This window comes from Triticum aestivum, chromosome 5D (assembly GCF_018294505.1).
Source record: "Triticum aestivum cultivar Chinese Spring chromosome 5D, IWGSC CS RefSeq v2.1, whole genome shotgun sequence".
Lineage (NCBI taxonomy): Eukaryota > Viridiplantae > Streptophyta > Magnoliopsida > Poales > Poaceae > Triticum > Triticum aestivum.
In genome coordinates, this window is record NC_057808.1 from 378,524,752 (window position 1) to 378,539,999 (window position 15,248).

At 46.9% G+C, this 15,248-nt stretch overlaps 1 protein-coding gene across 4 annotated transcripts; it reads left to right on the forward strand.

Moving 5' to 3' along the window:
- Positions 1 to 12,238: 12,238 nt before the first annotated feature.
- On the forward strand, positions 12,239 to 14,936 carry LOC123121922 (transcription factor bHLH130). Of its 4 annotated transcripts, none has more exons than XR_006459962.1 (5): positions 12,239 to 13,046; positions 13,258 to 13,778; positions 13,866 to 14,032; positions 14,146 to 14,434; positions 14,557 to 14,936. XR_006459962.1 is itself a non-coding variant. In XM_044542015.1 (5 exons), exons 1-4 carry the CDS (start codon positions 12,524 to 12,526, stop codon positions 14,210 to 14,212), a joined length of 1,278 nt encoding a protein of 425 aa, XP_044397950.1. In that variant the 5' UTR covers positions 12,239 to 12,523; the 3' UTR covers positions 14,213 to 14,214; positions 14,557 to 14,936. The 4 variants fall into 4 exon arrangements, 2 of the variants coding, with proteins under 2 accessions (XP_044397950.1, XP_044397951.1); XM_044542015.1 differs by having other exon boundaries at positions 14,146 to 14,214; XR_006459961.1 differs by having other exon boundaries at positions 12,240 to 13,046; positions 13,866 to 13,931.
- The last annotated feature ends 312 nt before the right edge of the window (positions 14,937 to 15,248 follow it).

The window sequence follows — 15,248 nt, forward strand, 5'->3', positions numbered from 1 at the left end:
GTCAAACCTTACAAATATATACTTCATCCCGTAACTAACATATGTGAGATCTTATATTTCCTTAACCTAGGCACGATTTTGTCGATGCTCTCAGTATGATGGTTTAGGAGGTCAAGCAAGCCCAAAAAATATCGAGAAGAACTGAGCAATAGTTGACGACCGAAGCGCGTATTTCCGCAGAAAATAGTGTTAGAACGTATAATTACTGAACTGTAAAGTGAAAGTAATGCAAATCCATATGCCGTGTTTTTCTCTGATACCGAAAGCCAAGAATACATATCTAGTCAAAATGAATTCATACTTAGAAACGGACTGACACCAATTCGTGTAGGCAAGCAAGACTATGATCCCAATTTTTTTTTTTTTGACAGAGACTATGATCCCAATTTAGTCGGCTAGGCCTGCGCTTTTGGCATCGCGGTGGATCATCATAGCTTCGGTTGTTTAACCGACTTTTTTGTGTGTGTTCGCGTTCGTTTAACCTGCGTTTGCATACTGTTGTGGTTAATTTCAACGACTTGTCGTTTATATACACAGCGCAATACATACAGTCCAGCAACCACAAAAGCTGACCTCAGTCTCAAAATGTATTCCCGTGTTCATCCAGATTTCAACGACTCCCCTGGCCGGATGCGCAGGAGTGGCCACCGCCGTTCCTAACAGACAGACAGACCCAGCCGCATCCATCACCTCTTATATTCCATTCCACACACACACTTTGGGCATGGCACTTTATGCCGTTAACCACAAAAGGTTAGCGCTGTTTTTGTCTCTGTGTCGGATCGACCAAACAAGAGCCAATTTTTGTCCCACGGATAACGGGAGCAGTGAGGCACACGCTTGGCGCTCCAGAAAAAGGAGCGAGGGCGCTCACGTGGAGCCACATGGTTCGCAAGATCTTGGTGCTCCGGCCAAAAAGGATGGGATTTTTTCCTCCGTTTCCCCCTTTGATTCCCTCACATGGGATCGGAATAAGAGCTTAGCTTGATCTTGCCGATCGGATCGAGGGAGATGGCAGCACGTACTCTGATTGGTTCATTATGATATAAGGTGGTGAATATAGATGGATCAATCCTCCTCTTTTGTTAACTAGTAGTACAGAATTGCAAGTGTAACCCGTGTCTCCTTAGAGCATCTACAAAAGAGAAGGCCCGGGAGCCCCCGGGCAAGTCCGTCACGCCGGACTGACGGGTGAGACCCATGTGGAAAACCACGCGTCTACCGGGCGCCTCCTCCGGTTTGGTCCGGACTCATTCATGGCGCCGGTCCAGCGCGCCACCTGAGGGTCTAAATTCGGCTTTTCAAGCCGGGCGGCGAGGCACCCTATAGCACCGTTCTCATTCCCCTCATCTTCCTCTCGTCCGTCGCCGCCGTTGCTCCCTCCTCTCTCCCTTCCAACCAGAGCTCACCGTCGTTCGCCATGGTCCGGCAGAAAATCATGTATTATAAGATGCTCACGCCCGAACGTCGGGCGTAGATTCAAGCCAAGATGCGCGTCACAGAGAAGCATCGCACGGTGAAGGAGGCAAGTTGCGCCGCCAAGCTTACGATGATGGAGGAGAAGGAGGAGTTGTCATAGGAAGAGGGGAAGTCGGGCACCGACGATGAGGACGTAGCCAAAGGAGGAGGACAAGAAGGAGGCGACGGGCATGGAGCCTGGCAGCCTTGCCATGGCGGAGGCGGAGCCGGGGTCCCAAAACACCCAAGCCATGGAGGGGCGACAACTTTTGAGGCTGAGCATGTCGCCATCCTCGACTTGATTCAGTTCAAGCGAGAGGTGGTGGCACCTCGCGGATGTGGAGTTGGATGAGTTGTTTGCGTCCCTCTTTTGGATGACGGCGACGAGGTGAAGTCGGTGACGTGGCCCACCGCCAATGACTACGGGGCCGATCCGTCCGGCACAAGGGTCATCGACATCTCCAACAACAGTAGAGTAGAAGTAGGGTAGTTTTTTTCTCTCTCTTCAGTATAGCTCATTTTGCTAATGTATGATCCAGCACCTAGATGGATTTTACGTTGCATGGTGTGCTATGAAAATAGGGGTTTAGATTTGAGGATTATGGTTGTAGCGCCGGCCAAATGAGGGGTGACCGGCTCCTGTCTGTTGACACAGCTCAACGCGTCTGCGGACGTATACAGTCTGCGGACGCATAGAGTGACTAGTCCGAGATGCTCTTGTCCTTCAAATTTTATCTTGCCTGGATTCGATGATCAGATCCTGCCAGTTTGTTTGCCCAAATTTAGTACTTCCCGATCACAAGACATGTTCAGAAATGAGCCGGAATCCATGGCGTGGACAGCAGAGCAGAGCAGCCAGTGATATCTTTTCGACGTATACTATTCTCAGGTGTCAGTGTTGCCGCGGGGAGACGATATGATAGGCCGCCTAGATCCTACAGATCGCGCGCTCTGGCCCTGCTGCTTTGCATTTGCACGCATGTGCTCCGCTCGTGACTGAGCTTTTTTGTACTGCAGCGATTTCCCGTTTGCAGTGAACCGATTTGTCTACGTGCTCGCTCTCCGAGTCTGTGGCCGTTCGTGAGTCCACGTAGCCATGCAACCGTAGGCCGGAACGGAAAGTGGGCTGAATCGAAAGCGTGCGTCACTGGGCTGGAAATGGAGGCTCCGGGAGCGTCAGGCAAAACTCTAGACATATTCCCACTCTAAAAAGAGCTCAAGATTTCCTTCCCGCTGTTGCAACACTTTACATATCTTCATCTTATTTCCAAGATATTTTTTCTGTTGGAACACTGTTTGTTTTCGCTTCCCCGATGCCCAAAAGGCTATTTGGGCGGTGACAGTTTAGCCCCTCCCTTCGTCGACGAGCATGTGGTTCTTGCCGCTTCGGCGAAGGGTGGGGGAGAGGATACATGTGCTTCATTCTAGGCGTCACGTCTATGGCGGGGACTATTTCGTGCCGAAATAACACTAGTAGAAAAAGAGTCAAATGTGAAGCACATTAGTGCCGGTTTGATTTTGAGCCCGCACTAATGGTCCAACGGTTAGGCGGGCGGAGATCATTAGTATCGGTTCGTGCGCAACCTTTTGTACCGGTTCGTGTCACGAACCGGTACTAATGATGCTGCGTCAGGTTGTGGTCAGGCTGTGGCCCCACGGGCACCTTTAGTACTGGTTCGTGCCATGAACCGGTACTATAGTTTCTTAGTAAGCTGTTTTTAGTCCCATCTCGCGAAGAGAGAGGCACTAGGAGCGGTTTATAAGCGATGAGTACAGAGACGATGAAGGAGAGGCGCAATGCTCATCTGCACATTGCTTAGCTTTAAGCCTTGAGGAATAGTGTAGACTGCACGGAGCTATGTGCAGTGCAGTTTGCACTATTCCGAAAGGCTTGAAGCTAATTAACGAGCATTGTGCCTCTTTTTTATCTTTAATAACTTATTACAACTCCGGACTTCTTGTGTTACGGCAAAAACTGGACGCACTTCGTGTATAAACTGGACAATCTCTTTCGAAGTATCAGGGTTTCTGACGAGAACTCATCTGTTACATGGGCACTTCATTTTTTTAAACTTATTACAACTCCAGACTTTTTTGCGTTCCGTACACACCATTCAAAGCGACGTCATCAATTTCCAACACGTTCTGACACCATTTGCTGTTTTCAGTCATTTACCGATTTGTTTAGGAAGCTAAATGACGGTGAAATTGAAAATCACTACAAAATGAACTCTGAAAATGTTGGAACTTGGCATGGTATCATCATTTCGCCCGCATAGCATGTGCAAAAGAGTAGAGAGGGTCACGGCGAAAACTGGACGCACCTCGTGTACAAACTGGACAATCTCTTTCGGAGTATCAGGGTTTCGGACGAGAACTCATCTGTTACACGGGCACTTCAATGTTTTTTAACTTATTTGAACTCCAGCCTATTTTTCCGTTCAGTATGCATCATTCAAAGCGACGTCATCAATTTTCAACACGTTCTGACATCATTTGCTTATTTTCAGTCATTTACCGATTTGTTTAGGAAGCTAAATGACGGTGAAATTGAAAATCACTACAAAATAAACTCTGAAAATGTTGGAACTTGGCATGGTATCATCATTTCGCCCGCATAGCATGTGCAAAAGAGTAGAGAGGGTCACGGCGAAAACTGGACGCACCTCGTGTACAAACTGGACAATCTCTTTCGGAGTATCAGGGTTTCGGACGAGAACTCATCTGTTACACGGGCACTTCAATGTTTTTAAACTTATTTGAACTCCAGCCTATTTTTCCGTTCAGTATGCATCATTCAAAGCGACGTCATCAATTTCCAACACGTTCTGACATCATTTGCTTATTTTCAGTCATTTACCGATTCGTTTAGGAAGCTAAATGACGGTGAAATTGAAAATCACTACAAAATGAACTCTGAAAATGTTGGAACTTGGCATGGTATCATCATTTCGCCCGCATAGCATGTGCAAAAGAGTAGAGAGGGTCACGGCGAAAACTGGACGCACCTCGTGTACAAACTGGACAATCTCTTTCGGAGTATCAGGGTTTCGGACGAGAACTCATCTGTTACACGGGCACTTCAATGTTTTTTAAACTTATTTGAACTCCAGCCTATTTTTGCGTTCAGTATGCATCATTCAAAGCGACGTCATCAATTTCCAACACGTTCTGACATCATTTGCTGTTTTTCAGTCATTTACCGATTTGTTTAGGGAGCTAAATGACGGTGAAATTGAAAATCACTACAAAATGAACTCTGAAAATGTTGGAACTTGGCATGGTATCATCATTTCGCCCGCATAGCATGTGCAAAAGAGTAGAGAGGGTCACGGCGAAAACTGGACGCACCTCGTGTACAAACAGGACAATCTCTTTCGGAGTATCAGGGTTTCGGACGAGAACTCATCTGTTACATGGGCACTTCAATGTTTTTTAAATTATTTGAACTCCAGCCTATTTTTGCGTTCAGTATGCATCATTCAAAGCGACGTCATCAATTTCCAACACGTTCTGACATCATTTGCTGTTTTTCAGTCATTTACCGATTTGTTTAGAGAGCTAAATGACGGTGAAATTGAAAATCACTACGAAATGAACTCTGAAAATGTTGGAACTTGGCATGGTATCATCATTTCGCCCGCATAGCATGTGCAAAAGAGTAGAGAGGGTCACGGCGAAAACTGGACGCACCTCGTGTACAAACTGGACAATCTCTTTCGGAGTATGAGGGTTTCGGACGAGAACTCATCTGTTACACGGGCACTTCAATGTTTTTTAAACTTATTTGAACTCCAGCCTATTTTTGCGTTCAGTATGCATCATTCAAAGCGACGTCATCAATTTCCAACACGTTCTGACATCATTTGCTGTTTTTCAGTCATTTACCGATTTGTTTAGGAAGCTAAATGACGGTGAAATTGAAAATCACTACAAAATGAACTCTGAAAATGTTGGAACTTGGCATGGTATCATCATTTCGCCCGCATAGCATGTGCAAAAGAGTAGAGAGGGTCACGGCGAAAACTGGACGCACCTCGTGTACAAACTGGACAATCTCTTTCGGAGTATCAGGGTTTCGGACGAGAACTCATCTGTTACACGGGCACTTCAATGTTTTTTAAACTTATTTGAACTCCAGCCTATTTTTGCGTTCAGTATGCATCATTCAAAGCGACGCCATCAATTTCCAACACGTTCTGACATCATTTGCTTATTTTCAGTCATTTACCGATTTGTTTAGGGAGCTAAATGACGGTGAAATTGAAAATCACTACAAAATGAACTCTGAAAATGTTGGAACTTGGCATGGTATCATCATTTCGCCCGCATAGCATGTGCAAAAGAGTAGAGAGGGTCACGGCGAAAACTGGACGCACCTCGTGTACAAACAGGACAATCTTTTTCGGAGTATCAGGGTTTCGGACGAGAACTCATCTGTTACACGGGCACTTCAATGTTTTTTAAACTTATTTGAACTCCAGCCTATTTTTGCGTTCAGTATGCATCATTCAAAGCGACGTCATCAATTTCAACACGTTCTGACATCATTTGCTGTTTTCAGTCATTTACCGATTTGTTTAGGGAGCTAAATGACGGTGAAATTGAAAATCACTACAAAATGAACTCTGAAAATGTTGAAACTTGGCATGGTATCATCATTTCGCCCGCATAGCATGTGCAAAAGAGTAGAGAGGGTCATGGCAAAAACTGGACGCACCTCGTGTACAAACTGGACAATCTCTTTCGGAGTATCAGGGTTTCGGAGGAGAACTCATCTGTTACACGGGCACTTCAATGTTTTTTAAACTTATTTGAACTCCAACCTATTTTTGCGTTCAGTATGTATCATTCAAAGCGACGTCATCAATTTCCAACACGTTCTGACATCATTTGCTTATTTTCAGTCATTTACCGATTTGTTTAGAGAGCTAAATGACGGTGAAATTGAAAATCACTACAAAATGAATAGCAGAAAAATAAATAATGCAGAAAAAAACTATATAATTTTTTTATATTCACAAAGAAATTAAATGTAGCAAAAAAAATTACAAGGAAATAAATAGAAGAAAATTATATAAAAATTTGTTGGGGCGCTGCCCGCTGGGCCTGCCAACCCTAGGGTTTGCAAATACAGGCCCAGAAGGGATAGGAGGCTCAACGGGCAGCGTGCCAAAGTTAGGCCCAGAAGCCTGCTATAGAGAGGAGTTCGAGACAACAGCCGCCGGGGCTTTTAAACTGGTGCGGGCGCCCCTCGGCTAGCGAGGTGGGACTAAACTTGTCCGCACCGCTCCTGCGCCAGCGCACACCTTTAGTACCGGTTCGTGGCTCCAACCGGTACTAAAGGGGGGCCTTTAGTACCGGTTGGAGCCACCAACCGGTACTAAAGGCCGATTTTGGCCAGGTCAACTACCAAGCGGCGGGAAACTGCCCCTTTAGTACCGGTTCGTGGCTCCAACCGGTACTAAAGGCCCCTCCTATATATATGGCACTTACGAAAAATTCAGTTTCATCGACCACCACTTCTTCTACAACTACTTCGCGCGACATCGCCGCCGCCCTCGCCGCCCCCGCCGCCCGTCGTCGCCGTCACCGCCGTCGCCCTCACCGCTCGTTGTCGCTGTCACCGCCGTCGCCCTCACCGCCCGCCGTCGCCGTCACCGCCGTCGCCCGTTGCCGCCGCCCCGTACCACGTCGCCGTCTCGATCGCGCCGTCGCCCCCGGCCTGCCGCTCGTCGTCGCGCCGTCCCCGTCGCATCGCCGTCTCGCGCCGCCGCCCGTATGCCACCGCCCCCCACTCGTACACACACACATACGTACACACACAGACACACACACACACACATATTGTTTTTACTTATTTTCTGTTTTCTGTTGTTTAGATTAATGTTAGATAAATTATGTAGATAAGAATGTTAGAATGTTAATGTTAGATGAATTATATGGAAAAGATGTTAAATATTAATGTCAATTTTAGATGAATTAGCTAGATATTAATTAGGTATATATATGAGATTTGAACTAGTTGAATTAATATAACTAGTTTATTTTTAGTATGAAAATTAATAGAATAAGTTTATTTTTAGTAAGAAAATTTAGGTATATGAGATTATTTAAACTAGTTGAATTAATATAACTAGTTTATTTTTAGTAAATGCTTAGTTGAAGTAGTTGAATTAGTAGAACTAGTTTATTTTTAGTAAGAAAATTTAGGTATATGAGATTTGATGATCTAATTAAAATATTACTATATATATAGCTACTTTATATATTTTAGTAAGAAAATTAATAGAACTAGTTTATTTTTAGTAAATTCTTAGTTGAATTAGTTGAATTAATAGAACTAGTTTATTTTTAGTAAGAAAATTTAGATATCTGAGATTTGATGATCTAATTAAAATATTACTATATGGAACTAGCAACTTTATTTTAATAAGAAAATTAATAGAACACATTTATTTTTATTAAATGCTTAGTTGAATTAATAGAACTAGTTGAACTAATAGAAGTAGTTGAATTAGTTGAATTAATAGAACTAGTAAGTGTTTAATGTTTCACCTATATGAACATAGGAAATGTCGTCTGACGACGGAAAAGATTTCATTAAGTGCGAATTCTGTGAAGACCAGCGCGGCCTGTGCGACAGAAATTTTCTTGTTGATGATAGGCGCTTCAGCATCAAGCTGGATGAGACATTCGAAGTGGATACAGTAAGTCACAACGACAAGTCTTTTTTCGTAATTAAGCATGACTTATATATGCTTCATTTGCTTCAACTTATAATTTTAAATTTTCACTATTCTACTAGCGCATCCCCTGCCATGCAAATTTTTTTGTCTTGGATAAGATAGGTTTCAGTGCTATGGAAACTATGGAGGTAAAGAGAGTTTACCTAAAGACCGAGCATGCTGGTTATACTTTCAACGTCAAATTATACAATGCAGACACGTACACCTATTTTGAATGCAAAACTTGGCAAGCACTATGCAAGGCTTTTGCATTTGAGCCTGATATGGTTATCACCTTTGATATTCGTCCGGAAGATGATATTGAAGGTAATAGGGACATCTGGGTCGATGTGCAGACGCCTCTAGTTCTACCATTATGTGAGTTTCTCAACCATATTTATGTCTTTGATATTGTTTATTCAAATATAGTTGACAACTAATTTCTATTGACAGCTTCCATTCAAGCAAACATGTCCGGCGCTTGGTAGACAGGACCTACTACTGCCCCGGAGCTGAACTAAACTGCGAGGAGATAAGTCATTATGTTTCATGGCTTGAGGATCTTGATGCTGTTAAGAGAAATCATTTTCCTGAATTTGAAAATCTTAGTACTCAAAACGTGCGACCAATAGTGATCGTATTGAACTACATCACATGTATTTAGGAAAGATGGTAAGATTTTTACTATTAGTCCTCAGTGCATCTTTTGCATACATTATTTTTCAAGCTAAACTTTCATTGCTAAGTATATTAATTACTATACGATGTTCTTCAACAGGGACTCCCGATGACAGTTGTGCCTCAGTGGATCGAGACTAAAGGTCGCATGTCAATTGTTAGCTTACAGCCAAGATATCCTACAATGAACATGAGTGCATTCAGGATTTCTGAAAGTGATGAATGCTTAATAGTGAAAGATTGGAGCAAAATTGTTAACGATCGCAGAGAAGTACTAGGGGGCAGCAATCAGAAGCGCAGCCTACGATTAGGAGACAGGTTCATCTGCATGCTCCAATATGATGAATCAGGAGAGCTATACATGTTCTATGCTATTTTACCCGAGAGAGAGCAGCAGCAGTGATTTAGCTAGTTATCATGCTCTTAGTACTTGTTGTCCTCTCATGCGTGTCCGTGTTCTTCGTCCTGAACTTAATCTCAAAGAGTGATTTGCTTTTGTGGTGTTATGAACGCTTATAATATCATGACCATGTTGAACTCGATGATATTTTTGCTAGCTAGTATATACTGTTGTTGGTGATGATATGATGCAAGAGTTTTTATATTAATATGATGATGATGATGATGAGTTATTATATCATTTATGAAAGAAACCGCATATTAGTTTCAACTGGATGGATCCTAGCTAAGTGATCAAGTATATGCCATATCCATATTACTTAGATCATTAGTGATCTAAGTAATATGGATATGGCATATACTTGATCTGATCTAAGTAATATGGATATGGCATATACTTGATCACTTAGCTAGGATCCACATGCATCCAGTCGAAACTAATCTGCGGTACTTTCACCTAATGATTTAACAACTCATTATAATGTAAAACAATCACTAAATTAAATTGAAAACACAAAACTAAAGGAAAAATAAAAATTAAAACCAAAACACACCCAAAAATTTAGTACCGGTTGGTGTTACCAACCGGTACTAATGTCCTACACGCACCCGGGCCTGGCTCGTGCCACGTTAGCGCCGGTTCGTGCTAAACCGGTTCTAAAGGGGGGGCTTTAGTCTCCACTCCATAGTGCCGGTTGCAGAACCGGCACTAAAGGCCCTTACGAACCGATGATAAAGGCCTGTTCTGCACTAGTGTAAGGTGCCTCCCCCCTCCCCATCCACCCACCCGATGGTGCTCCAATCATGAGTGGCACTGGACAGTAGATTGCTCGATTTTCTTCGAATCTAGCAAGCGATGGTCGACACTCGACGCCCCCTTGGACAGTGGTGGGATCGACATGTGCAGAACGTTTTGGTGGTCCGAATCTGGGAGCGTAGGAAAGTTATCAATGGTGGGCAATGGTTCAACGAGACCCTCCAAGGGGTCAAAATGTAACCTTAACTTCTGGAGGTGGCCGGAAGGGGGGGGGGGTTCCTTTCTACAGAAGTCCATGATACCTGGTTTTCTGGTAGTTTTTTGTGGCTTTTACGTGTGTATGCGTTGTAATATTCTTGTCCAAACTTATACGTGGATATCTATCTGAGAAAAATGTTAGATTCCCTTTCGCTTAAAGCAAAAAAGAAATGATGGTTCTAAAAACTAAACATTTCTGTTGCTAAAGAAAAGATAAAACCTCGATGTTAGGCAAGATTTCCTGGCTAACTTTTTCCCAGTGCAGGCGACAACAAAGGGACCAGATTGGCATAACAGAGTGACAGACATGGTTTGGCAATAAGCACAAAACAACATATTTTGACAACCACAAAACAACTCATAAATGATTCTCTTATATTGGGTTTGTTTTATCTACCATTGTTTGTGAAATCTTGACGTCAAAGATGACATCGCACGAAAATGTTCATCATGGTTGACACGGCCCAAAAATAGGCGGTGTTCTGGCCTCATGGTATGGCAACTTATCATACGAAAAATTACCGTCGCATGCCTCTGCCGGGCTAAGCGGTGAAAACACGATGAATATGGAGATCTCATGATCATGTCGAGTTAATTTGGTTTGTGTTTTTTTCTGTCTCTTGGCCCTGTTCTCTAACAATACATCAACAAAAGGAAACTCGCAAGGGCACGCGGGTACTGGGGCACACACCTGTCCAGCTGTGCCGGCCGCCTGATTGCCTCGCGGTTCACAAAGACGTTGGATCCTGCACGAGGACACAACAATTTTTTAAATACTTGGTTGTTGAAATTTATGATTTTGTCAGGAGCTCGTGCTAAGTTTAAGAAGTTGAAACTTAAGGAAGTTTTTAAAACTCATCAAAAAGTATTTCAAAATGGATCTCATTAAAAGCCTTCGTCATCAAAAACATGAATATGTAAATGAAACTTAATTTAAATTTTTGATTCAAAATATATGAACGATTAAAATCGAAAGCCAAAAGAAAAAAATGTTACCTGCCCCGCACCTGCATGCTCCAAATTCCCTCTGCATCAATAAATGTAAACAGCTCAATGCCTCATCTTGTAAAGTGTGACACCCCAGGTAGAGCGTCTTTAACGATCTTTGGGTGACCTATGGAGGCTGGTGGCTCATACGGATTTTCTTAATCTTTCAAGGCCGGCTGATGTAGTTTTGATCTCCCTGTAAAAGAAAAATCAAACACATGTAATTTCTTTGAGCTAACGTTGAGCTATCTAGCGAATAATATTGCAAATTATTAAGAATGGATTCATATGAATGTAATTGCCCCAATTCAGCGAACAAAGGACTTTCAAGCAAAAATCAACATGATCAAAATTCTTCAAAAAACCTATAAAAATCTTACAATTCATAAAAGGTATGCAAAAAATAGATATGCAAAATGTTTGTTGTTTAATGGGTAGTATTGAGTCCACGAGGACAAGTAGGATGCCTTTTAGTGGCGGGGAGGTGGCGGTGGTCGGCAGTGTGGCGGTCGGGCCGCGGTGGGTCTAGTGGCGGAGTGAGCGGGCTCTATTGGCGGCTAGGTGGCGGGTAGTCGACGTGATAGTTTCATGAAAATGACCATCTTACCGTAAATGAACGATAAATTCTGAAGAATTTACAGGATCCAGTAAAAAAAATTATGCGTTTAAGAAAATTGTTGGACAGTGTTTTTTTTTCAATTTTGCTAAGTCTCAGTTGATACTATATTCCTTTGATCTTGTGTAGAGATCCTCGCAAAAAAATTAGCTTTTTTTTTTCTTTTTATATACTATGTCATTTTATTGAGACCTGGTTACGGAGATATAGGCACACACACATTTTTTAAACCCACCCCCCCCCCCCCCCCCCCCCCCCCCCCGCGCGTACGATGGCTTCGGATTGAGCTAAGAACACCCATCGATGAAGGCGAAATATAGGAGGGAACGGTGGCCATGGCCGGACGGATCAAAGCGGTACCCTATCCACCACGGCACTTCCATCGTCGTCCCGGTAAACATCCGCCATTATAAATACCGCCGAAGCTCTCACTCCCACACGCCTAAACCGCTACACGCACGCCCCCGGCCAGAACCAAAAGCCCCTCTCCCTTTCCGCCATTAAAATACTCGGGCCGGAAGAAACTCCCCGAAGCACAAGTGACCGAGCTAGGCTGCTAGCTAGCGTCGTGCGTATTGGTGCTGGTGGCGTCGGGGTTCGCGCGGCGGCCGGTGTAACCTTTGGGAGGAAGCGGGGCGGGGGATGTACGGCGCGCCGCTGTCCAAGGACCTCAACCTGCCAGCCCAGCAGCAGCCGGCGGCGAACGGCGTGCGCACGCCGCCGCAGATGAGCTCCCCCGGCCTGCTGCGGTACCGGTCGGCCCCGAGCGCCATGTTCGGCGACGTGTGCGGGGAGTTCCTCCCGGCCTCCGCCGGCGCCGGCGCAGGCGCGGGGCACCGCCATGGGAGCCCTGACCACGCCGCCGACACCGGCTTCGCCCGCTTGCTCTCCGGCCACCACCACCACCAGCACCACCCCGAGATGAGGGACAAGCCTCCCCGCCCCGCCGCCAGCCACTTCGCCGAGGACGCCGCCAACTCCATGGCCTCGCAGCAGCAGCTCATGTACCAGTCGCAGCAGCAGATGGCTGCCATGGAGGGGCTGTTCCGCACGGCAGGCTCCGGCGGCACGGACCCCGTCGTCGCCGGCGTCGGCGGCAACGACAGCCTCCTCCGGCAGAGCAGCTCCCCCGCCGGGTTCCTCAACCATCTGAACATGGACAACGGTAGGCGCCTTAACCCCTTCTCCATTAATCATCGCGAGCTCTGTTTCTTGGTTCTCGCGCTCGCCATGTAGCGGCACTGCAGCAGCAATCATGAGCTAAGCAAGCTAGCTGGGAGTAGACAGCTTGAGTAGCTAGCTGCTTTCCATTTCTGGAACCGTCGCGTCGAGCAGTTAATGGAATACTGGTGCTACTATACTCCTAAACCCCGCAGGCTACGGGAGCATGCTCAGGGCGGGCATGGCCGGCGCCGCCGGCGGGGGAGGGTACAGGAACGGCGACGCGCGGCTGAAGGGGCAGCTGAGCTTCTCGTCGCGGCAGGGGTCGGTGATGTCGCAGATCTCGGAGATGGTCGGCGAGGAGATGGGCGGCGGCAGCAGCGGCGACGACGAGGCCGGCAGCAACGGCGGTTGCTACGGCGGCATCCCCGGGTACCCGGTGGTCGCCCCCTCCGCCGCCGCCGGCTGGGACGAGCCCTCGCCGTCCCCGTCGCCCTCGCTGCTGACGTCCGACGGCCTGTCCGGGCCGGCCGCAAAGCGGCGCCCGCGCGACGGGGGCGCCAACGGCGCGGCGCGGCAGCTGAAGCCGCAGTTCAGCCTGCCGGCCGGTAGCAAGCCTTCGCCGTCGCCGGAGATTGCGGCCATCGAGAAGTTCCTCCAGTTCCAGGACTCGGTGCCGTGCAAGATCCGCGCCAAGCGCGGCTGCGCCACCCACCCCCGCAGCATCGCCGAACGGGTCCGTATCCGTACCCCACACACAGCTCGCCACCATGCCATCCGTTTACGCCGGCCGGCCGATCTTGACGCCGTGGTTTGCGCGCAGGTGAGGAGGACGAAGATCAGCGAGCGGATACGGAAGCTGCAGGAGCTCGTTCCCAACATGGAGAAGGTAACCAACCAAGCAACCAATCAATCAAAGCCGTACGGCACAAACGCCGAGGCCATACCGGCACGGCCGTGGCCCTGCCGTGCCAGGGATTTAACCCATTGGTAGTAAAAACCGTTGGGCCGCGCATGATTAGTTCTTTCCCCCATTTGGGTCGCGCGCCATGGGAGGACCACGCAGTCCGTAGCTGATTTTTACTCACTTGCCATGGCTGCAGCAAACCAACACCTCCGACATGCTGGATCTCGCTGTCGACTACATCAAGGAGCTCCAGATGCAAGTGAAGGTACGTCGTATGTATGTATGTATGTATGTATGTATGTATGTATGTATGTATTTATGTTCAGATGATGCTACATTTTCGCTTCCGAAGACGAGGATAATGAGGCCATTTGCGTCGCTGTCTGTGCGCGTGGAAGCTCGCCGGAGATGTTAGGATCAGCCGGATCTGCCCTGTGAACTGGGGCAGGGGCAACTTTAATTAGGCCCATATCCAAACCACACAGGCATAAGTCCTAACCAACAAATTGACCGATTAGGAGCGCCTTTTTTTATCCGCCGACCGCTTTGAATTTTCTCCAAGTTGGTTGCTCAATGGTGTGGCCTCTGTTGTTGATTTTTGCTGCAGGTGATGAACGACGGCCGGGCGAGCTGCACCTGCGCGGCGGGCAGGGCGCCGAGGAACTTCGCCAGCTGACGGACCAAGCTCGCCGGCGTCCCTTCCCTTCATTGCACATTCGTGGGTCGCGGAACTGAAGACCAATGGCATGCTGTCGTCAATCAATCAATCAACCATCCCATCATCAAGCCGTAAACAGGAGATGTACTACGAAAGATCGAGTTAGTTGTATTGTAGTACTACATGGAGGTCATTGAAAGCCCGCCGAGGCCACGGGCCCCATATGTCTGCGGCATTTGCCTTAGCTCTGTAGCCTAGCTAGGTTCGTTCATCATCAGTGAAGTGTACATACGTGGTGCCCTGCAATAAAATCTCACTCACACGGCTGATATTTGTTTGTTCTCTCTTTTCACTGCATGAGAAAAGTGTTTCTACGGGGAGTTGAGTTTGTGGCGTGCAGAGTGCGGGCGTGACCTCTGAGGCCGACCGATTGACGGATTTGGCTTCCCGTGACAGCATCATGCGGGGGTGGCGGGGTCGGATCCGGTGAAGAACAGACCGAGGGTTGGGTTCCGTGCATGCATATGTAGTACTTACTATGTATGCCGTCACCGGTCGCTGTCTCCTGGCCCTCTGCCGCGATCATCGATCCGCCTCCGCCTCCCCCTCCGCCGAAAACCGCGGGCGCTCGCGTCGCGTCG

Bases quoted from the DNA above. Each gene is read 5' to 3' on its own strand.
- LOC123121922 (XM_044542015.1), top strand. From the start codon at position 12,524: ATGTACGGCGCGCCGCTGTCCAAGGACCTCAACCTGCCAGCCCAGCAG. The intron at 13,047-13,257 runs GTAGGCGCCTTA...TAAACCCCGCAG, and splicing joins CCATCTGAACATGGACAACG to GCTACGGGAGCATGCTCAGG. The intron at 13,779-13,865 runs GTCCGTATCCGT...GTTTGCGCGCAG, and splicing joins CCCGCAGCATCGCCGAACGG to GTGAGGAGGACGAAGATCAG.